Genomic DNA, 22,491 nt, shown 5'->3' with positions numbered 1-22,491 from the left:
AACAACACAGAGAACACAACAGGTAGGCTACAATGCTGGACGTGCTCCGTTTCTGAATGTAGGGTGACACTGGCGGTAGGGGGATGGTTGGACAAGGTGATCTTGGAGGTCTTTTCCAACCATGATTCTATGAATTGTATTTAAAGGAGAAAAGTTATATTTAAAGGAGAAAAGCTTGTCATGAAAGAATAAATACGAAGAAAATGTACTGGACACAAACAAGCTATAAAGTAATATACAAAACCAGTTTGACAGTATCAGTTGGCACGAGAGGTGAAAATCCCACCTTTTAAGTGGTTTAAGGGTATAAAAAAGCATCCTCAATGAGATTAGGTCCCTTGCACCTAGAGAAATACTCCCTGTAGGAACTCCACCTGAGGTTGCTATGTTTGGCACACATGGGTCTTGGGACAGGGGCAGTTTATAAACAACAAAAGAGCACCAAAGTACAAGATGTAGCCTTAAATTCTAATTTGGAGTGAATGCCACCACCTGGGCCAAACAGAGCGAGGAGGAAAATGTGCACCTGTGATTTCAGGGGTTAACTCAGCCAAAAAAGCCAAGAAAATCCCACCTCAAAACCATTTTTGTTGAAATTTTTGGATTAACTCCTTTTTGTTTTATTGTTAATGTTACTTTCAAAGACCAATTACATACCTGAAATAATAAAATATGGAAAATTGTAACAAACCTAACATCCACATGGAAATTTGTGATAGGATTTGCATGCCTTCGGTTCATGTTTTAAACTAAATCAGATGTCAAGCTTGACTCCAGCCTAGGATTTTGCATTTCATATTTTTTTTATTATGGGGTAACCAATCTATGAATAACGTACTTATTTATTTTAAGGTCTGTTACCCAGTCCATCAAAAAAGACCGTGTGCCTTGAAGTCCCTTCTGACTACCCTCAGCCAATATACACAATTTTCTGATGATTCCAACCTGATGAGTTACAACTGGTTTTGTCATCATACAGCTCACAAACCACAAAGCAGGCCAAAAGCATGTTTTTACAAAATAATCGGGAGTCAGTCAGGTTTCAGACTTTTAAGATTTTTGAACTGAGAAACATGAAGAATCAGGAGGAAAACACATGAATTTAAGGCAAAGGGCATGTTTACTATAAACGATGTTACCTCTCTTGCACAGCTATAAACACTTGGATGGTTTATTTTTTGAAGGGGTAAGGAACAGATGACAAAATTAGATTCAACGACTCCGTTTGTTACGCAAAATAAGTTGTTTTTATTTATTGGTTTATAACTGGGAGCTCTGGGACCTCTTCTGATAATAGGCTTCACCAGCTGAGTCACAGCGTGCGCAGGATTAGTCACGTCTTTAGAAGTGTCCCAAGGTTTCATTTCCATCGGCGTATTTACCTGATGTACATTCTTTTTTTTTTTCTGTAAGTGGCAAATCTCTGAAGTTGTGTGCTTCGGGACCTTCTGGCTGTGTCCCTGCCCAGGGCACAAGGCGCTCCATCCGCCGGCGCTGCAAGACCACGAGGCTGGGTCAGGCTGCGACAGCAGGCAAGGAGGAAGGCGACGGCTGCTGGACGTGGGGAGAAGAAGAGAGGGCTCACAGCTCGCACAGCAACATATGCTATGTGGGCCACAGCAGAGCACAGCATGCGTCACGCTGACTTGAGGCTATTTTAGGCAGCGATGGGTAAACTAAATGACTTAGATGAGCAACCGAGCACCCTCCTTTCACTCTGCGCTCCAGATGATGAGTCTGAAGGTACTGCAGGAGGTACGCGTGCTTCCCTCTGCCCTGTGATCTTCCCTCTCTGCAGATGTGGAACAAGGATGAGATGGAAGCAACTTTTCCCAGGATTGAACAGCAAATCCTTGGCAAAATGAAAACCGTATCAATGCCTCAGGCCTCCATGTTTTCATTTACCCTCTCCATGTAATCCCCGAAAATCTTCTGCCTGGAAGATCTGACCTGGCAAAACCCGGCTCTCCCACAGGAGATGCCAGTTACTGCCTACACCGGCTCACCACATGAACGCCAGGGAGCATATCTTAGTTATCTCACGTACCTTTTACAAACACCTTGAATGTGGCCCTAATTAGACACAGATGCCTTTCCACTGGGGCCCACATCCTTACGCTACCCGTATGCTGCTCTCTCAATGAGCACTCAGGTCACTGTCCGACCAAGGGACATCTCGGACACTCGTCTCCCACCAAGTGAACTGCAGACACTCTTGAAGTTATCTCGAATGGAAGCCTATCTTCATGGCAAAACAGGAAAAGAGAAAACATACAGTAAAAATTATTTAAAACTGCACTTAAAGAACATGTTGTTGCAGGGACAGTCCCCCAATAAACTTGCAATCTGTTAAACAAATTTTCACACAAAAACAAAACATGGTTAGCCAAAGATAGTTTAGTCTACAAACGACGGCACGATGGCACTTCGCTGCTCTGTGTTGGCTTACACTGCTCACAGCTTCAAGGACAAACACAAACAGCCCACTGAAAACAGACAGCTCCATGAGACCATTCTCTTTCCTGTGAGGTTAACATGCATTTCACTCGGTTTTGTTCCTCCATGGGGTATGGGCTATACATTGATTCAATTTTACATTTCTTCCTGCAGTAAAACCCAAATCGTTAACTCTCATCTGTAGGTTAAACCACCCCTAATTTCCTTCCGTCTATTATTTCTTATTCTCCCTCCTCTCTTCCTGTTTCTGTGTTAAGGATATTGCCATGTACTTACGACAAAATTTTCCTCCTTTCTTCTACCAACAAATTGCTTTAGAAGATTCTTAACCAGTCTTATTAGACATACGGAATTTTTTTAATGCCATGCAGATGGAAATACACTATCTGAAAGCTTGACCAGCTCCAAAAGAGAAGTGCATCAATACTTATTGAACACTGTATACTAAAACCACTCATAGTATTAATACAGCTGATGATAGGAATAATCCACAGAGACTTATCAAGTGATTGTAAAGTTCAAAACCAATAGTGATTCCCTGTTCAGATCTGTTCAGAAATGCCAAAGAAATCTAGAAAGATTATTTCCCAAGAGGTTTCACTAACAAACCACCACCAACAAAAAGGATTAGTATAGCTGATCTAATATCTCAACCACAGCTCCTGACAACAGCTCCCTCAAGGTTAGCCTTAGAACTGTATCACAGCCTAATTTACTCTTGTTTTACATCAGTCTGAAACCATGTCTATATTTTATTGAAACCTGATTTTGTTACTGGTTTTACATATTAGCCAGATTCAATTTTTTAAGATGGCTTCATGGCTTGAAATGCACCATCATCTACTGCTGGGTAGTTTTTAGTACAGCAGGAAATGGAATTAGGAAAGATCTACTGACTTAATTGAAGACGCCACTAAAAGCATTTGTCAGCTGCGAATATTCTGCCCTCGCGCTTTCTGCAGTGGTCCTGGGGGAGCGTACTGAGCAAACAGCCACCCTCCGAACACAAAGCAATTCCACTGCAATGAAATCTGTGATGTAGACCTGGTCCACGCATGTATATCCAAGCAGGGGGCGCATTTACTGCAGTCAATATGACTTTGGGATGTGCAATGATTTGATTATGATAATTGTGCTGTGTTGTGCCTCTTCTCTAGCTCCAAAGGAAACCCAAACTCTGAAAAAAAACAAAATTCAAACCACAAAAGCCTCTACCTTCTCTGCTGCTGTAATGTAAATTTGAATCCCAAAAGTGACTAGAAGAGAAAATTATTATGAAAACTCATCTAAAGATATGCAAATGAGTATTTCCTATGCTCACTATTCTGATTTACCAGGTAGCTACTGCCTCCATTTTATTTCAATAAAAGGGGAATGGTGAGCCCAAGTGAATGTCCTAAATCTAGAAATACTAACACTTGAGTGTCAGTGAAATAAGTCTGCTTGGAAATCGCTCTGAAAAGAGGCAGAAGAAAAAAAAAAAAAAGGTACATTTGAGTTCTGCTACCATGTTTTCTCCCTGTGGCTTAAGACATCACTGTCATGACTCACACCAAGGATTGGGTTGCTCCCTGGGCGACACGGCCTCCTCATACCAGCTTTGTTCCTCATCCCGGTACAGATTGGTCATCCGCTGACACCAAATGAAGAAATTTCCTTATTAGTCATATCTGGATCTATAAAACTAATACCAGAAAATGATGTTTAAACAAGCCCACTGCTGCTTCAGGTATGCGGCCTTCCAACATTTCAAAGCTGAATAGTTTCATTAGGTGTGGGAGGAACGGCAGAAAGAGAAAAAAAAGTTAGATGCAAAACTGCTTTGGGGCTCTAGGTAAAATCTGTGCAGCAGCACTGCTCGCAGGCAGTTTGGATCCATAGTTAGCTTTTCATGTTCATTTGCTTGACTGGCAAATCCCAAGGAGATTCTGAGGCTGGTGTTTTAAAAACAAAAAACATAAAAACACACTGAGCTTTAAAATCCAGAAGGCTCAGTCAGCTCTCAGCTGCACTTTAGCTGATTAGCTGTCCATCCCTAGGCTGTAAATCACTGCGTCTTCCCATGATGCAATTAAAAACTACACACCAGATCACCCTGCCAAACACAGGCGCAGGTGTCAGCCTACACATGCTCTTGCCAGCACCTGTCCTGTAAAACCTCAATACATTTCTGACCTGGTGCAAACCCAAAAACTCTGAGAAAAGCAGGCTGCATCGGAATAATAAGTGTGATTTTATACCAAGTTGCTTAATGTAAAAGATACAGCAATAGTACCAAAGCAGACGTCATTACAAATTACATTTACAAGAGACTTACTCCATTAGCATGGCAGGCCAAGGCGGTAGCAGAGATGCAGGGAACATTGCAGAAATAAACTTAGATTTTCTCCAGTGGCAATATGTTTGGATCTGAGACAGCACTTTGCCCACTGCTGAATACGATCATCTCCTCTGTCAATCCAAAAATTATTTCCCTTGGAAGAAATCCCAAGAATATAACACGAAATGTTATTACATGGATAATGCCCATTATAATGGTCACTGACAATAATTATCTTCATCTTGTTCCCACTGACATTGGTTGCTTTTCATTTTAAGCTCCCTCCCCTGGTAACAGCACTGGGTCCAGTGCCACCCAGCAGCACATTTTACCCTCTCAGAAACTCTTGCCAGTACGCTTGACCAAGAAGAGGCCAAACGTCCCCATGTCAGGGGAGCTGATCAGAACCCATTACCTACCCCGAGGCAATAAAGTACGAAGCCAAGCTGCAAATCCTCCGACGGCCCTGAAGCTTTGGAAAGACTTTGGATCTATAACTACACCAAGGAACTGAAGTTTTTTTTCTCAAAGGAAGCCTAGCACAGGGAATCGAAACCTTCAAGAAAAAAAAATGCAATGTATGAAACCATGTAACATACCTACTGTACCCTTTTTTCCTTTGTAACTAAAGGATGTTGACATACTAAGTCAAATAAAATTGCTAAAAACCTTGAAATGATTCTTTTTTTTTTTTTTTAAAGCAACCAAGAAAAAAGCTCCCATAGGTTTTCAGTCAATACAGGGTGAATAGCAATTATCCCAGAGCCCAGACATGGCGTTGATGCCTTTGTGAAAACAAGAATCCTTTAGTTAGGCTTCCAGATCTCCTACATCTTTGTATACCCCTGGTAACAAGTCATCTTGGTTTCCCCATCATATTAAGACGGATATCAAAGTAGTTTTACATAAAATTTATCATTTAGAGAAATATCAGCCAGTCGCAACCACATCCTCTTCTCCTTTAAGTGACTTACAAACAGGAACATTGATAAAGAGAGGTCTCAGTGCCCATCTGATATATCCTCGTTTTATTATTAGCCTCTAAATAGGGACATTTGCTTGACAGGGATCCGAACAGACTTCATCTGTAGACAGCTGCAATGACGTGCGGGACGATTACGGCAAGAGAAATTTCAGTTTCATTTTCAGAGGAAACATCTGTAGGACTTTCAGTTTCCCTAAGCACTGTGCCAGGTGTAAGACATGAGACAACAGTGATTACCAAGAACAGGATGCTAAGCCACACGAAAGCAGTCTCGCTGCTCAAGTTGTGACTAACATGCTGTAGAAGGGAACATTTCACAAGTTCGTTCACGCAGCAGGATGGGTGGCTGCCATATCTCACCGCTATATGCACGCTCCAGAAATTCTCTCACTTCATGAGAATGTGTCTCAAAGTCTGGCAGGAAAACGAAGGATGGGAGACTTCGGAAGAGGGATGTGCATATTTTGGATTTTATGCAGGCTGTGCGTGTTGTTTATGTTGGTGGAGAAGGCGCACGGCTGCATGTGAATTCTGCAGCTACTATAGCATAGCGAATGTTTCCCAGGGTTCACGTACAGAGTAAACAGCAAAAATAACCTTACCACAGTCCGTTGCTAGAAATGTTAACTGTGGGCAACTTCTAGGTTCACAGGATAGAAGCAAAACATGTCCTGGCAAAGTAGACTTGAAGAGTCCCTAATTCTGTTCTGATGCTAGATGTTCCCAATCTGCTGCAATGTCAGCAGAACTCACCAGAATAACTTAAAACACTTCCACCTTTTCTGTTCAGATGAAGTCTTTGCCAAGGACCCCTCAAATTCTGTTTTAAAAAGAGAATTCTTCATTTCCTTACTGGCTTTCCCTTGATACTCATCGGTACTGTGTCTCAGCATTTTTTAAATACTAATTTCCATAACACAAGGCAGCCTTATTAGCCCCTATTCTACAGGAGGGCAGAGCAGCAGAGATACCAAAAACCAAAGGTGTCTGAGGGACTAATTAAAGTTCCGAACTCATTAACTTCAGAAGAGGCAGCACATAAACACTACTCTCGTTATAAATAAATTATCCTGTCTCAAATTGCTTGTTTCTATTTTTGACCACCCCCAAACAACCACCCACGTGGCTTACCCAACACTGATCGGGAGTGGGAGCTGTTGCGGGTCAAGACGCTAGGATTTTTCAGAACCTAGGAATGTATGACACAGTTCCCAAAAGCAAGCTTGCCATGCTCCAGTGGCAGCAAAATTACCTCTGGCTGAATCAGAGCTGCTTCGGTCAGTTTTCAGCGCCAAGACCCATGGTGCAATTTGTTTACAAATTGCAAAAAACTCTGAGTTTACACTCTGAGCTTTCTACTTGCCATACATTGCTGCTTGCTCATTCATGCTGTGTAGACACTCCTGCAGGGGTAACTAAATCCAGATCTTTACAGTGGCACTCGGTTGCCCTCTTGCAAACCTCACTTTCCCTTCTTTCAGCTTACTTTCCTTTAGAATTCAGGGAAATGAGATGCGGGACCTGCAAAAACAACACCTTTTTTTTTTTTTTTTAAATGTTTGTTTTAACTACCCGTCCTTGATTACTGTAAATCCTGTGTTCTGAATGGAACAGACGCTAAGAGGAAGAGGATGAAGGCATTTGAGAGTGTAATTGAAGACTGCAGCCGAAGGTGCAGGCAGTTCCCTTCAGGGCCGAAGCAGAGGAGCTAGGGGCAGAGGGGCAGGCGGCATCTTTCCCTCGCCCCTAGGCACTGTTACCTCTCCTACCAGCTGCCACCGCCGGACGCCTGCCTCCTCTCCCCCACACCAGTCCCACAGCTCACCCCAGCAGAGCTCCTTGTTCCTGCCTCCCAGGTCCCTCCCGCACAAACCCATGCCGTACCCCCGCCGTTCCCACAACAACCTTGAGCTCCTGCCTCCCAAACCTCCCACGCTGCCTGCTCGCTGCTTCAGGCTCTGCCAGGCCTCCCAGGCGCCTCTGCCTGCTGCACCGGCCCTCGCTGCCTGCTTTCCAACCCCCCTCATCTTCTCACCTTTACTGGCACGCAGCTCTCGCCTGGACACAGAGAGCCTCAGCAGCAGGCTTCCCAGCACCCCGAGGAGAGGAACCAGCACCCCCAGCTGCCTTGCAGAGTCCCCAGACAGCCCGCACTGCCCCGCTCACTGACACTGAGGGCAGAACGCCTCGCAGGAAGCCGTGGCACCTGCACTTGGCCTGTTCCTCCAGCCTGGAGACTCACGTCGGGCTGAGAAAACACCTGACAAACAGCGTGTTGTGTAGGCCTGCTGAGGGTCCGTCAAACAGACCTGCTGCTTGCACCACTAAAGTGAGCGATCGTACTGGCAGGCTGCCATTTCCTACGTAAGGCAGCGTTTTGTCGGGTTTCACAAAGTTGTCAGCAGCAGGAGAATGGGAATCCCACAACCTCTGACTCTGCTGAAGCAACTGATGTCCTAATGGCTGCAGGCTTTCTGTCCCTTCATCCCAGTTCTTTTTCTTCTTATCTCCATGATGTCCCACCCTGTCTCCTAATCCTCATCCAATTCTGATTCACTTCTCCTCCTCAGATTGAGTCACTGTGCCTTTCTCACTGATGGAGCATAATGACTGTAATCATTCAGGGCACAGAGCGTGTTCGAGCTCTCAATTTCTCTGCGTAGCACCACAACCCCCGTCGTGGGCTACCGGGGCTGTAGGGAGTCTGCGTTCAAGAACATGCTCACTTATTTAACTTCACAAACTCCTTTAAGAGCAGGTATTTGAAAAACTAATAATTAGGCCAAATTTCAGGAGAGTGGAACAGCAGAAAATATATCCTTAAAGCAAAAAGAACTTCCCCATGAAGTTTCAAGCCCGTGCTTTAGAACAAAGAGGCACTAGAACCTCTCAGTGACAGAAGTACCTGCATATTTTAAGTATAAGCCTGGCCAACCTGCATCTTTTCTAGAACTTGATTTTATAAGTTGGAGCTGCTGAAGTTTTCAAAAGTCCTGCCAGAACCAAACAGCCAGCGAAGAAAAAAAATCACCCCAAAGAAACAAATTTTGCAGGAGCAAGAAGAACAATGCCTCATAATAGCAAATACCACATAATTGTGTCTATGGACAAACCTGATAGCTCTGATAACAAACTGTTTAAAAAAAACAACAACAAATTTTGCTTAGAGGCACGGGTCAACTAAAAGGAAAAGATATATCTTCAGGAAAACAACTCTCTTAATTGAAGTATCGATAGATATTTCCTTGACGGTTTGATCCAAATGAAAATACCGATGACGCTGAGGCCCGACACGCTGCCCTACTAACAGGGCAAGGCCTGCCAGGCTGGCAGCCCACCAGAAAAGCCCCAAAAAGCCCGGTGTCTCCATTTTGGCCTAGATTCGGATTGCAGTTCAGCTTCAGTGACTAGCACAGACCGCTTTGTTTGCAAAAGCCACATTTTTGCTAGGGACTGGGTCGCTGTGCTGAGCGAAACAATCTGGCCACACAGATGAAGCTGAAAACGGAGGGCATCAGCTTTGGGTACAACTGTCGGCTGTGTTACCTGCCGCTGAGCACTCGGCTCACTCCCCTCCCATCCCACCGTTAAACGCATCAGGGTTTAACATCAAGGCGTGCAGGATGGTGCTGCTCTTGGTGTACCGCTACAACAGAACACCCGTACGCGATTCACAAGACCGGGTAGTCCCAGATAGCCTCAAAAACAACTTCAGATATACGTCGCTGATAGCTCTAACTGCAAAAATAACGCAGCAGACCGTGGAAAAGAGGCGTAACTTCGGTCCTGCCAAAGAAAGGTCTCCCGGCGGCCTGGGTAATCGTGCCGGCCGTGCAGGCGTTCGCGCAGCAGCGGCACCGCCTGCTGGCCGAGGCAGGCACGCCTCCAGGCTGGGCTCGGGGCCGGGCTCCCAGCAGGGCCCCTGTCCCCGGAGCGCTGCAACGCCCCGCGGGCAGCTTCGGGAGAGCCCCAAGGCTCACCATTAAGGGAGTAAGAGTAATCCAGGCGCCTTTTCTTCCTCTTACTAAGTTAGGGTAACAAATTCGATGGCGTTTGTGATGGAGGACGGTCTTAAATTCACTTGATTTGGCAATAAACTGCACAAAATTCTACGCATCATATAAGATGCAATGCACAAATTCCTATAATCGCATCAGTTACTCTGTAATAACAATATAACTGTGGCACAGCTGTACTCTGTAAATTAATATTGCTCAATTCTATGAATACCCTGTAATACCAAATGACAATGTATACACAGCTCATAAAAAGGGATTATGAAGAGTGAAAGTCCTCCTGGTAGCTACTCCCCTGCCCATATATAAGATGAAAGTACTGGCTGCAGTTAGAAACATCCAGATATGGCTGAACCATACCTGAACTTGGTTTGAATTCCTCCCATTTACAGATCCAACAAAATCTTAGCAACTAGATATCATCGTTTTAAGTAGCAAGAGGTCTGGCTTAGATCGTGTTTTTTCTCAATGTAGTATAAAAGATCTGTTTTGTCAAGCATAGAAAAAAAATCTCTGTTTTTGGGTGAAGATAAATCCATTTTTAAGGATACAATTAATGAGAATTTCCAATTTATAGGAGTTAAAGATAAGTGGTTTCAAGAGTGGGATTGTTTTCCTATCTGTAGTAGCATGCACTTGAATGATACCATGTGATGAAATGGCTTCTAAAAAGGCTGAAGAAACCAAGAGAAAAAAAATCCCCTCTCCCTTGTTTTTTGTAGTTAGTTCCAAAGAAGCTATTCATCTTCATTTATTGAATTTTCTAAAATTCTTCAGTGCACCATTAGCTTTCAGTCAACTGGGCCTCTCTCTATGCTTTTACATTTCAACTACTTCATATTGTTTTCCCTTCAGATTATTTACATGTTGCAATCAAGTCATTCCCGAACTTCAGTTAACAGATAAACAGACTGGGTATTTCAGCCTTTCACTGAGAGAAAGGCATTTTCTGTAGCCACTCAGCAATTTGATGGACGCTTTTAGAAGCCTGCAGATCGCACAGAACTCCAGACTCTAGAACCACATATATTATTGCAGCATTAATTCTCAACAAAACCTATAAAAATAAAATAATCTCCTTACTCTTGCTCAGGCAAGCACAAATGTTTTCTTCTTTTGCTACACCATTGCCTTTGCAGAGATCTGGACACCCCCACGGCTCCTCAGTCCTCCTCTGTCACTTCCTTTCCAGAGATACGGACAGGGCTGCTTGTTCTGAGAGGCAAAGCTAGTGTTAATTGCAGTAACGTGCATTTTAACTCATAGACGTGCTCACAGTCATTAAGATTGCTCTGTATCAACAAATTTGCAGGTTTGTTTTCAACAGTCACTGATTTGCTCACAAAGTTGCATCAGAAAATGCTTTTATATCTATTTCCAGGTTAATAAAAATACCAAAAAGATGCTAGCTAGTATCTTCATTGTTGCTCGTAAACATGGTCCCATCAATCAGTCTGTGAACAGTGTCCAATAACTTCTGTATTTCAATTATCAAACCTTATGCCAAGATTAGCCAGAAGCCTGGTTTATCCTCCACGAGGATATCCTCTCAGGACATAAATTAGGCACTGCAGGGTACAGTAGATGCATTTCCCCCTTTGTACATAAACAAACCCAAACGAAGCCCAAGTCATCTCCCTGCGAAGCACTGCACGCTGCCTGCCGCGTGAGACAGGATGTTTGCTGGAGACACCGATCCTGGCAATATTAAGAAACACTTTGGGCGCCTGCTCAATTTGAGTGGCTCACGGGCTGGAGGTCACATTAGTCATCAAATTTCTGCCAGGAATGCGTTCTTAATTCCTGCTCTGGGCTTGAGTGGTCCACTGAATTTTCCTTTCCCCTTTCCTCTGTTGGTGTAGGACTAAACATGGAATTACAGAGGCATTAAGGTTGGGAAAGACCTTCAGCATCACCTGGTCGTGTCCCCAAGCACCACGTCCAGCCTTTCCTTGAACACCCCAGGGGCGGTGACCCCACCACCTCCCTGGGCAACCCGTCCCAATGCCTGACCGCTCTTTCTGAGAAGAATGTCTCCTCATTTCCAACCTGAACCTCCCCTGGTGCACCTTGAAGCCATTCCCTCTAGTCCTACCACTGGTTACCTGTGAGAAGAGGCCGACCCCCAGCTCCCCACAGCTTCCTTTCAGGCAGTTGCAGAGCGCAATGAGGTTTCCCTGAGCCTCCTCTTCCCCAGACCGAACACCCCCCCGTGCCCTCTGCCGCTCCTCACAGGACTTCTGCCCCAGACCCTAACACTGGGAGTCACTCCTCAGACTATTTGGCACCGAGTTCCACACAAATAACCAAGCAACACAAATACGCCAGAAGAAACTTGTGTTTAATAGAGAGAAACACGAGGACGCGAGGCAAGGATCACAGCAGCGATGGCGGCCCCGAAATGGCGGCGGCCACCGCCCTGCGCCTGCGCCTCACCGCGCCCCCCGCGCCTGCGCCTCACCGCGCCCCTCCCCTCTCCTTCCTTCGCGCGGCACCGCTCACTCTCCCCCCACGTGACCCAGCCCTCTGGGCGCGCTCCACCAATCAGCGACGCGCAACGCCCGCACGTGATTAGCAGGGGAGCTCCCGCGAGCTCCGTTCTCCCTCCGGTTCCAGTTCCGGTTCCGGTTCCGGCCCGGCGCTCGGACGCGGAGGCGGTGGCGGCGGCCTCGGCTCCCCCGGCACGGCGAGGTGAGGCGGGGAGTGGCGGGAGGCGGCCGGGCCTGGGCCTCGGCCTCTTGGGCCTCTCGGGCCTGGTGGGGCGGCCCCGGGGCTGGGCGGGCAGGGCCGGGCCGCGGGGTGCTGGGCCCGGGGTGCTGGGCCTGGGAGCGGCCCCCGGTGTGTCCCGGCCGGTAACGTGTGTTCCTCCTCCGTGGCGCCGCGCGTGTGCCCCGCAGATGTCGGAGGACCTGGCCAAGCAGCTGGCCAGCTACAAGGCGCAGCTGCAGCAGGTGGAGGCCGCGCTGTCGGGGAACGCGGAGAACGAGGACCTGCTCAAGCTGAAGAAGGACTTGCAGGTGAGGGCGGCGGCACGGGGTGGCTGCGCCGGCTGCCGGTGCCGCGGCTGAAATACGTTCCCGATAGCTTTAGTGCTTCATTTTCCCGTGATTTCATATAATTGTTGTATGGTTGGGTGGGGGAGTAGCACCGACAAAGTTTGACCTACTTACAGTCTGTCCTGTACATTGCCCAAAACACACACGATTTTACATGGCAAACTTTTTTTTGCTGAAAACCCCAGCTAAGGAACGGTGAAAGATATGCCAGTGCTGTCTCTGCTATCTTTTTGGTTTTCTTTTAAGGTGTTTCTCAGAAAGGTTGGACTTAACTGCTCACCTTTTTCTGGGGCTAGTTTATAATAGCAATAAATCAGAGAAGTAGAAAAACTTAAACCTGAGAGGCATAAAATTATTCCGATGAAATTACACATTGGTTAAAGGGTACCATTATTTCTTGTCACTGTCACTGTGCTGAATTCTAATGGGTGGGCTCAACCTGCTGCCTTTCCGCTTAGCTTTGAGTTGTCAAATCATTGATCCAGAATCTGTTTGTTCATTACCTGCTCTTGCAATGATGCAAATTTTAGAGTATTTCAGAATTCCTTATGCATCTAAGCATCCGTTGTGTTAAGGCTTACTTACGAAAGGAAAAAGATGCCCTTCATTTGCCACCTGCAGTTTTTGAAACGTTTGCCCATACCGCATTCCAAAGAGCTCAGGAACATTTCTGGTCGTTAGGCTGCTGTTCAGTGACAGGAAGACCACCAGTCTCATGTTAAACTGGTAACTGGTCTCTGAGGTTCTTGTCTATCTAAAGACACCTTGGCATAGGCGTGAACAGCAGTACTGCTGAAACCTCATGTGAGAGTGCAAGATGCTGCCTCGTTTCTGTTGTGCGTTGCTTTAGCTCTCAAGTTTTAAAATATGTGCAAGTATGCAGTGCGAAATTCAGTGACCGCTATTGTGGATGGAAATAACAGCGATAAAATGAAGCTTCAACCAGAATACAGGTAGTGCCTCAAATCGGTGATCTTTAGAATTCCTTTTAAATTGTGAAGGCTTTGTGCCCGCAGGGCACTTTATAGATCACCTTAATGTCCTTCGCTGTACGCTGTTAAAAGCATGTGTATATTTTTATATTTTTAAAATGCACAGCAAAACCCATATGCGATGATATTTCCAATACCAACACGACCTTGGCTTTGATGTGCAGAGATCATTGATGTGAAAGGACAACTTGCACACTTTTTAGTAAAAGCTTTCTGCACAGAATGGGGAAGATGTTTACACTTTCGTCCCCAAAAGGTTTGCTATCCATATGTTCCACCTTGACAATGACGTAGATAATGTTGTACAGACTTAATATGTCAACCAAACAACTGTAGAAATGGGCTGAATGCCTTAGTGCCCTGACTAAGTAGCTTTTTTTTGTTCAACCAGAATGTTACTATGTAACTGAAACATCTTTTTCCACCATAAACAGGGATGCGCTACTGCATTTCATATACTCGGCTTATCGCTGAGTAACAAAATTAAAATAAATATTGTAAGAAACTTAGCTTTTTACCTTTTGTTTCACTGAAGCACTTCTTAGGATGCTGTCCATGCAGCCAAGGACCAAACTTCACCCTTTGCGTGCGGCAGAATTGATGGCAGCTGTCATCTTCTGCAGTTAGGGACGATATTCATGGGTGTTGCATGCTAGGGTGTAAAGCTGTGTCTGGGTTTTAGAGACCAGGTGGTGAGGAGAAATCCTGACAAATTCTGACTAGCATTCTCTGCAGGTCACACTCTGTGTCACGGGGCCATGGCAGCAAGCCCGGTTGTTCAGCTCAGTTGTTCAACTTGGTAAGCTGCTGCGGTAGTCGCTGCTGTTCAGAAACTTTCTTTGAATAAACTGTTCCCTTAGAGACTGTGTTGGAGCTATCTCGTGAGTTGCAACAGAATTTCTATCTTGTGTGCTTAGCACTGTATTTGCGGATATCGAATGAAGGCTTTTTTGTTTATTACCTGAGCTAGTCTTTTTAAACCCACAGCTGCAGCGGGATGTGAAGCTGTGAGGAACATTCAGGCTTCACAGAGCCTCAGTTGAATGTTGTTTGTCTGTAACTCCTTTAAATGAAATATTTCCTGCTAATTAGGAGGGTGACAGTGGCTCATACTGAGATACTCTTAAGAACTGAAGGTTGTTTTTTTTTTTTTGTGAACTGCAGAGTTGCCTGGTGTTATGCAAAAAGTTCAAATGTTCTTTTAGGTGCTGGCTCCTAAGTCTGATTTTTAATTCTAGTCAAAATCAGTGGTACTGATCTTGGAGAATACAAATATAATATGGGCGGGAAGTTGAGGAGGGTAGCATGCTCCTGTCTGTGAGTGAATAATATTTAAAAGAAATGGAGAAACTTGTTAAGTACTTAAAAGCCTTTTTCTCTTGTTTTTGCCTCGCTGGATTAGCAAGGGAAGGCCTGACCTGAAATCTTGAGGTCATGGATTTTGAGAAAAGTGAACACTTCAATTTAAGTGACTTAAAGAAATCAATTTCCTAAGGATGCATCTGAATGCTTTCTAGAAAAGAGAGGGCTTTACTGAGTGGCAGTCTTGGAAGGTACTGGCACTGAGTACGTCAGTTCAGACAATGCAGATATTTGAGGAAACACTTTTCAGTTTATTCAAACTTAGAGATGTTACATTATGCTTGCAGCAGTTGTTTGTTTATAGGTTATATAAAGTACTCAGCAAGTCCCAGCACAGAAGAGATGGAAGTAACTGCTGGCTAGACAGAGAATAGAAGAAGTACATGCTTGACTTTTTGTCTTTCTTAGAGCGCTGTCCTGCTGATTATTTGCTCTGCCACTCGTGTGCTTTTTGGGCAGTAACCAGTATCATGTGCAGCCATCTGTACAGAGAGCCACACCGCTGATGTGTCTTAATCTTACTTCGCCGTGAGGCTGTCTAGCTGTGTCTTTGTGCCTATGGATAAACAATTCCCCTAGAAAGAAATCCCATAAAAATAGAATGGGCAACTTTTCTGAAATTTTGTGGAAGGCATGGGGAACGTTACAGGGAGGACTATGGATCTTTTTATCTACATGGGCAATAAGTGAATTTAGTTAAATGATTTATAAAATAAAAAAAGCACCCCCCTTTGGTCCACTACATCAGCTATGAATTCATCGCAGTAACTTCAGAAAAACAGACCTGTAAGCTTGGGGTAAAAAATTCGTGGTAAGAGTTCTGAGATATTATTCTGTGCTATTTTTTCTTTTATAGGAAGTCATAGAATTAACCAAAGATCTCCTTTCGACACAACCTTCAGAAACTCTTGCAAGTTCTGACAGTTCTGCTTCTGCTCTGCCCAGCCACTCCTGGAAGGTTGGGGACAGATGTATGGCAATATGGAGTGAAGATGGACAGTAAGTGTAGAAAACTTCTCTAACCGTTACGTGAAATAGTTCAATGGTAAGAGACTTTCATTCAGCTTGTACTGCCCCTAGGGCGACTAAAAAGCAAAAAGAAACACGCTATTGGCTATCATACTCCTCTTATTAAAGGTCAGTAAAGTAGGTGAAAAGCAAAGAGCTGTGGGGTCATTTTCTAGGAATGCCCTGTTTGTCACTAGCCTTGTCAAAGTAGAGCACCTTTGGTAAATTCCCATCTGTTAATGTAATAAATGGCAGACTTCTGTGAATTGATCTTAGGGCAGCGTTTCATAAAAGTTACATAATACTAATATTATATTATCATAATAATTGATCAATATCAAGAAAAATGCTTGTTGTATCTCAGTGTGTGTCAGTAATTGGAAATTAGTTTTTAACTGGAAATATTTTTTGGCTATGAAATAACTGGCTATGCAGTGTAGTTAAAGAATTAACTGACCTTTGGAATTTAGTCTCCACTGTGTTAGCCTTTGAAGTTCTGGGGACCAAATTAGTTCATTCTGACTTCTTAATTTTTGAAATAAACATTCTAAAATTAGGAATGTGGTTCTATTAATATTTGTATTAACCACACAAATTTTGGCATAACTGTTAATATTTCAGGTAGAAAACAAACCTAATGATTAACAATTTTTCTGTCACAGATTTTTAATAACTAAAATGCCTTTGCGTAAGAATTTTAAAAAGATAATGTTATATTGTGTGTGTTTGGTCACCACTGGGGCATTCCTCTTACTCTGATACTGGGTTAGAGGATCAGAGTTCGAAGAAGAACGCGTTGGAGTGTCCACTGAAGTGGCAGGTGTTTTGGCAGCTCAGCATGCCAGTATTGGACGTCATTTGTATGACTGTCTTCTTACTTCACGCAGTTTGGGTTTCCCTGTATGGTGCAAGGCATTAACATTTAGCTCAGCGTAAGGCGTTAGCCCGCTAAAATTATAGAGACTCATTTAGTAGATATAAACTGGAATACTGTCTGTAAAACATCTCATTTTGTTCCTCAGTTTGTCTCAGAGATAACCTTTTGCTCTGAATCCAGACTCAAATTGTTTTAATGTTCTTGGAAATGTCACGCTTTCTCCCCTCTTCCCCATCAGGAGGTCCATTTGATTGACTACTGCATTTCATACGCATAAATTCAAAATGGACCTGTTTCTGTTAAAATTTCAAAATTGGGATTTCAATTCAATAAGAAAACTTAGAACGTTGTAAATGTTGAAGGGGAAATATTTTTGAATACGTGAGTTGTTTTTCTTTATTCTTTTTTATATGGAGGAGAAGGGAACCAAACCTTTTCTGCCATGAGCTGACAGTTCCTGAAACTTCCCAGTGAATTCCCTGAAAGCTGTGTTCTTTGAGTGCTGGATCGTGCTGGGGCTTTTTCCAGTCCCATGACCTGCCAGAACTAGGAACAAAATCAGAATTTCTGATTAGATTGCCCACGCATTAATCATTAGTCTTGCTAACTGTGAGACCATTGCTTCTCGCTGCCAAAGGTCAAATAGAACCAAGCCCAGTCTTTGTACTCGTGTCCTTTTGACCTTAAGGACATGATCTCTTGGTTTGATTTGGGTATTGTCCCTGAGAAGGAAGGCTGATAGTTGCAAGTTTTTTTACTTAATGCCATTAGCTGGCTGACAGTGTAGGTGTTGAAGGGCTGAGTATTAAACCTTTACTCACATGCTTACAGCCATGATATCTTTACAGGTGTTATGAAGCTGAGATTGAAGAAATAGATGAGGAGAATGGAACAGCTGCAGTCACTTTTGCTGGATATGGCAATGCTGAAGTTACACCGCTGTTCAACCTCAAGCCTGTGGAAGAGGGAAGAAAAGCAAAAGAGGACAGTGGCAACAAACCCATGTCCAAGTAAGTAATATACAGGCACGGGTCTGAAAGCTACTTGGTTTTTTATTTTTTCACCCTCCCTCACAGCTATGAAAATTGGCTGATGAAATAGAATTTCTCTTTGATATCTTCACATATTTGTGGTGAAGGATCATAAATCAGTCTGGCATATAACGTTTGGCAGATCAGATGATTGTGGCTGGTATTGTATGTGTGATGTATCCTGGTAAGATAACATGATAGGCTTTGTTGTGCTCAGATCATGCTATTTATTGCAAGATACCAAATATCGAAGTGGTAGACTAAAAAAAGGTAGTACTTTCTGGTTGCCAGCAGAGAGCCTGCAATTTTCAGCCCAGCTCCACAGCAGGCTGCTCTCAGATGTGTAACGTGGCGCACAACTGAGTGCACGTAGTACAAAGGACTTGTGCTCCTGCCCCTATCCATGTGTTGGGATAGCTGCGTTGACCCCATCACTGGGGAGATGAGCTTTACTTAATATCCCACTGTGCCTAACAAAGAAAGTATTTTTCATGTTTTAACCTTTTGGGGACAAAAATATGCAGTACAATTTCAGACTTTGCTATAGGCACCTTGTCCAGGGGCTCATTCTGAGGAATGCTGGTGTGGCATAGATTGATTCTTGAACTTCCTTATCTTACTGAAAAAAAACCATCTCTGTTCCTTTCCTTCCATCCCTGTCCAGTACCGGTTAGCATATGAGTGCTGTAGGCATCTAGAAAAATTTGGGCTTTTCACTCAGATGGGCTAGTTAAATTTTCCAAACACTAGATGCTTCTGAGAAGTGCTGGTAGGTTCCTTTCCAGACTCAGAAATGAATTGCATGCATTCCCACGGGTTGCTGCATTTGGCATGGTATTAATCAGGTGGTTCTTATTATTGTGCCCAAATACACAAAGGAGTAATGCAATGCTTAAGCATGGAAAGATATAGTTCTTTAAATTACTACTTTTATTTCCTCTCTCCCCCTATGAAGTGGAGAATATTTACATGGTTTATGTCCTTATGGAAAAACTATTGTCTCTCTTACAGAGGTTTTAGTTTCTTACAGGATGCTCTATAAATATCAGGAGAAAGGCACAAACATAAAATGTATTTTTTTCCCTTTCTTCCAGAAAAGAGATGATAGCCCAGCAACGCGAGTATAAAAAGAAAAAAGCTTTGAAAAAAGCTCAGAGAATTAAAGAACTTGAACAGGAACGAGAGGACCAGAAAGTCAAGTGGCAACAGTTCAACAACAGAGCATATTCTAAAAACAAGAAAGGCCAGGTTTGTTCGCGCTCTGTATGCGAATAGTAACAGGTTATAGAATTCTGTGCGTAACTGGGGAGAGAGGTGGCGGTGTTTTTTAAAGGGAACTTCCTCACCTTTGGCATTTCAAAGTATGCAGTTCAGTATTTTATATACTTTCAAGGCCTGGTTTTGCGCTTACCTTGGAGAACTGGGTAACTGCTCTCAGCTGCAAGGTACCGTTTGTTGGAGTGAAGCTTCTGAGGCCTGTCTAAACCAACAAGCCCGACTTCTTCTTGTGTTTATGATGTAGCAGGCACAGCACTAAATAACTGCCATGGGTTAGTAAGCACACTGCAAAAAAGTTAGCATCTTAAAACTTTACTTAATTTTTATCATGGCTGGACCAAGAGCTGCTGGACATTGTTCTAAAAGTTTGGTCTCCCTTGTGAGCAACAAACAAAGATCATCTCACGAGGAAGGTGACTTGTATTCATTGTCGGTCTGACCCAGGCCAACAAAGTGCAAAAATCACATCCAGTACATGCCAGCCAGGAAGCTCCCAGCTGTTGTCTCATCTGCTTGTGATGTGCCACAGATGAGCTAGCCCTGTTGAAAGCTTGCTTGCTTCTAGAGTAAGAAGTTGAGGATTTTGAAAGACTTCAAATGGTAATATTTGGTCATTTTTAAAAGCAAGTCAGATGTTATTCAGAAACGGTGTTTTCTGTTTCATTTGCAGGTAAAGAGGAGTATTTTTGCTTCTCCAGAGAGCGTAACCGGCAAGGTTGGAGTTGGAACATGTGGAATTGCAGACAAACCTATGACACAGTATCAAGATACCTCTAAATATAATGTCAGGCATTTGATGCCTCAGTAACAGGGGAAAAAGGTGGAACTTCATCTCTGCAGGGCTTTACACTTATCTTTTTACCATTATATTTTTCTAAAAGTAAATTATTTGTTGGCACATAGAAAGTAGTCCATTTTGTCACCATCACTTTGGCTTCAGCTGATACGAGCCTTAAATTTCCAACTATTGATTTGATTTCCCCTAATCATTGAACTTTTTGTAGCTGCATTAAAATACATTCTGCAGGTAAATGCTTTCATGAACTGCTGCACCCTGTTATGCAGAAAGCAGTAGTTTCCTGGAAGCTTGATCTCCAGAATCTTCCATTCATACTGGTGGTAAAGTTTTCTTTTCTTTTTTCTGTCCTTAAGAAAAGTGGTGGTATAAAAATGGCACCGTAACAGCCTCCCTCATTTCTGTAGTCACAGTGCTGTCTGCTGGTCTCGGTGACAGGCCCAGCATTACAGAGCTGCTGCAGTGCTGTAGAGAGAGCTAGGCTCCATCGTAGCTTTTAAGTCACGTGGAATTGCTAAGGAAGTTCTGAGTTACTCCCTTACAAATCCATGGAAGATTGATTTGTACAGCTGTGAATGAGGGCAGAACAGGGCCGGTACGATCCTTATTACTAAGTACTATTCATGTGCTAGAAACAATAAATCTGACTTTAATTCCAGCCTAAATTTCCTGTACTAAAAGTTAAGCAGAGGAGATCTTTTTTTTTATACTCTAATTGTAACAGGAAGTTACTGAAACATAACCAGAAAACCATAGGAAAAGATGTTTGGACTGCAGTTTCAAGAGTGGAACTGTACTTAAAGCGTGCCCCAGGGATTAGAGTTGAGAGACCTCTAGATGGTTGTGCTTTGGAAATGAATCATCACCTCCCCTCGTGTAGTTCTTAGAAACTAAAAGGTTTGATGGTCACAGACCTTGAACACACAGCAACACCTTGTGTCTGGGCTGCCTCCATCTAGAAGAGTAGAACTGAAGCCTAGCAGGTATGAATGCCTAGATCCCTCGTAGTTGTGAGTGAGTGAAGGTTAGTCCCAAGTTTCTGTCCGTAAATAACTGACTGGCCCTAGTGTTCATTGTAACTTCAGCTGTATTACAGTGCTGCTGAGCCCCTCCAATTTTATTCAGGAAACCACGTGTAAAAGCTCTTGCTTTTTTTGTATTTTATGTGATTTGCTTTCCTCTGTTATTTGTCTCTCACTTACGGTAGTGGTGCCATCTCTGAATCCGTAATGTGGTTAAAGAAGTTAATGGGTAGCCCTGTATACAATGTAGATATTATTTTTGTAAAATCTAGGGCTGAGTTAATGGACAAGAGTACATCAGCTGTTTCCCCATTAAATAATTAAAGGGTGTGTCTTGTCCATTAACCCTGACCATTATTTCCCTGTATATTATGTTAATGTAGCTCATTTTGTAATTTGTTACCTAGATCAGGTCACGTCAGCAATTGTTGATGCACTGATTGGTGGAACTGTCCATCAGTTACCTGAGTCACAACTCAAGCTAAACTCTACAACTGGTAGTTTAGAATCCATACATAGAAAAAAGTTTTCCCTATAATGGGAGAAGGTGATTTTTATGAATACAAAGTGTGTTAATTTCAGTTTTGTATGTTTAACTTTTATTAAATAAAGTGTTTAAAATCTGCTGGATATATTTGACAAGGTGAACATACCTAAGTGTGGCATGGGCACAGTAAATGAGCAGGAGGGAGGCAAGTATAGAAGCTGCTGATGTTACACAGAACAGATGGAGAAAAGGGGGTATACTGAATATGATACTCAAAAGTGAATCAAGACTATGTCACTGTCAGTACACATTCAATTCCTCATCTTCACTGCTAGTGTGTGTGGGGGGGTGAGTTTTCTTTTGACTAGAAGAAATAATTTATAGTAAAACAATTTGAGGGAAGACCCTGCTGCTTTTTAGAGAGGGAGTTTGTACTGCAGCCTGCACCCTATAGTGATGTCTCTGCAATGACGGTGGTGATAGTTCTGCAATGCTGACAGCTACTTGAGGAAAGTCACCTGTTTTCTTTTACAGATAGATAGCTTTGATAGAGATTCTGTATCACTTTCTTCAGACAAAAAGGAGCATCTTTGTAAGGTTACAACAAAAAAGCACTAAAGTAGACAGAACTGGGTTTCTCAGAAAGCCATGTAAGCCTTCCCTTAACTCTACCTGATCAGTTTTCTTTTTGGAAAAACACTTTTAGGGAAAGACTTAAACCATACAATAATGTACTCTGGCTTGCAGTAAGTATAACAAATAGTCTATCACAGGACTGTTCCCTAGTTCTGAAACAAACCTGAG

General features: G+C 43.4%; 1 protein-coding gene and 2 long non-coding RNA genes across 6 annotated transcripts; 1 reads left to right on the top strand and 2 right to left on the bottom strand.

Moving 5' to 3' along the window:
• Positions 1-628: 628 nt before the first annotated feature.
• On the bottom strand, positions 629-12,163 carry LOC308197206. Of its 4 annotated transcripts, XR_013952680.1 has the most exons (5): positions 11,884-12,163; positions 6,894-10,993; positions 5,197-5,333; positions 4,775-4,931; positions 629-4,090 (listed from the first exon to the last, which is right to left on the bottom strand). It is a non-coding gene; the product is annotated as an uncharacterized lncRNA (long non-coding RNA). The 4 variants fall into 4 exon arrangements; XR_013952679.1 differs by having other exon boundaries at positions 629-4,931; XR_013952681.1 differs by having other exon boundaries at positions 629-4,931; positions 7,798-10,993.
• Positions 12,164-12,329: 166 nt separating this feature from the next.
• Positions 12,330-21,830, top strand: SMNDC1 (survival motor neuron domain containing 1). Its single transcript, XM_080597300.1, has 6 exons — positions 12,330-12,469; positions 12,676-12,795; positions 16,045-16,187; positions 17,922-18,083; positions 19,199-19,352; positions 20,053-21,830. The coding sequence occupies exons 2-6, from the start codon at positions 12,676-12,678 to the stop codon at positions 20,188-20,190; spliced, it is 717 nt and encodes a 238-aa protein (XP_080453426.1). The 5' UTR covers positions 12,330-12,469; the 3' UTR covers positions 20,191-21,830.
• On the bottom strand, positions 17,245-18,028 carry LOC308197207. Its single transcript, XR_013952683.1, has 2 exons — positions 17,895-18,028; positions 17,245-17,619 (listed from the first exon to the last, which is right to left on the bottom strand). It is a non-coding gene; the product is annotated as an uncharacterized lncRNA (long non-coding RNA).
• Positions 21,831-22,491: the final 661 nt, after the last annotated feature.

The sequence above is a fragment of the Anser brachyrhynchus genome (genome assembly GCF_964034855.1).
Source record: "Anser brachyrhynchus genome assembly, chromosome: 6".
Taxonomy (NCBI): Eukaryota; Metazoa; Chordata; class Aves; order Anseriformes; family Anatidae; genus Anser; species Anser brachyrhynchus.
This window is presented reverse-complemented; position numbering and strand designations above follow the sequence as displayed.

Coding starts and splice junctions, on each gene's coding strand:
- SMNDC1 (XM_080597300.1), top strand. CDS start 12,676: ATGTCGGAGGACCTGGCCAAGCAGCTGGCCAGCTACAAGGCGCAGCTG. Junction 12,796..16,044: donor AGCTGAAGAAGGACTTGCAG/GTGAGGGCGGCG, acceptor TTTCTTTTATAG/GAAGTCATAGAATTAACCAA. Junction 18,084..19,198: donor GGCAACAAACCCATGTCCAA/GTAAGTAATATA, acceptor CCTTTCTTCCAG/AAAAGAGATGATAGCCCAGC.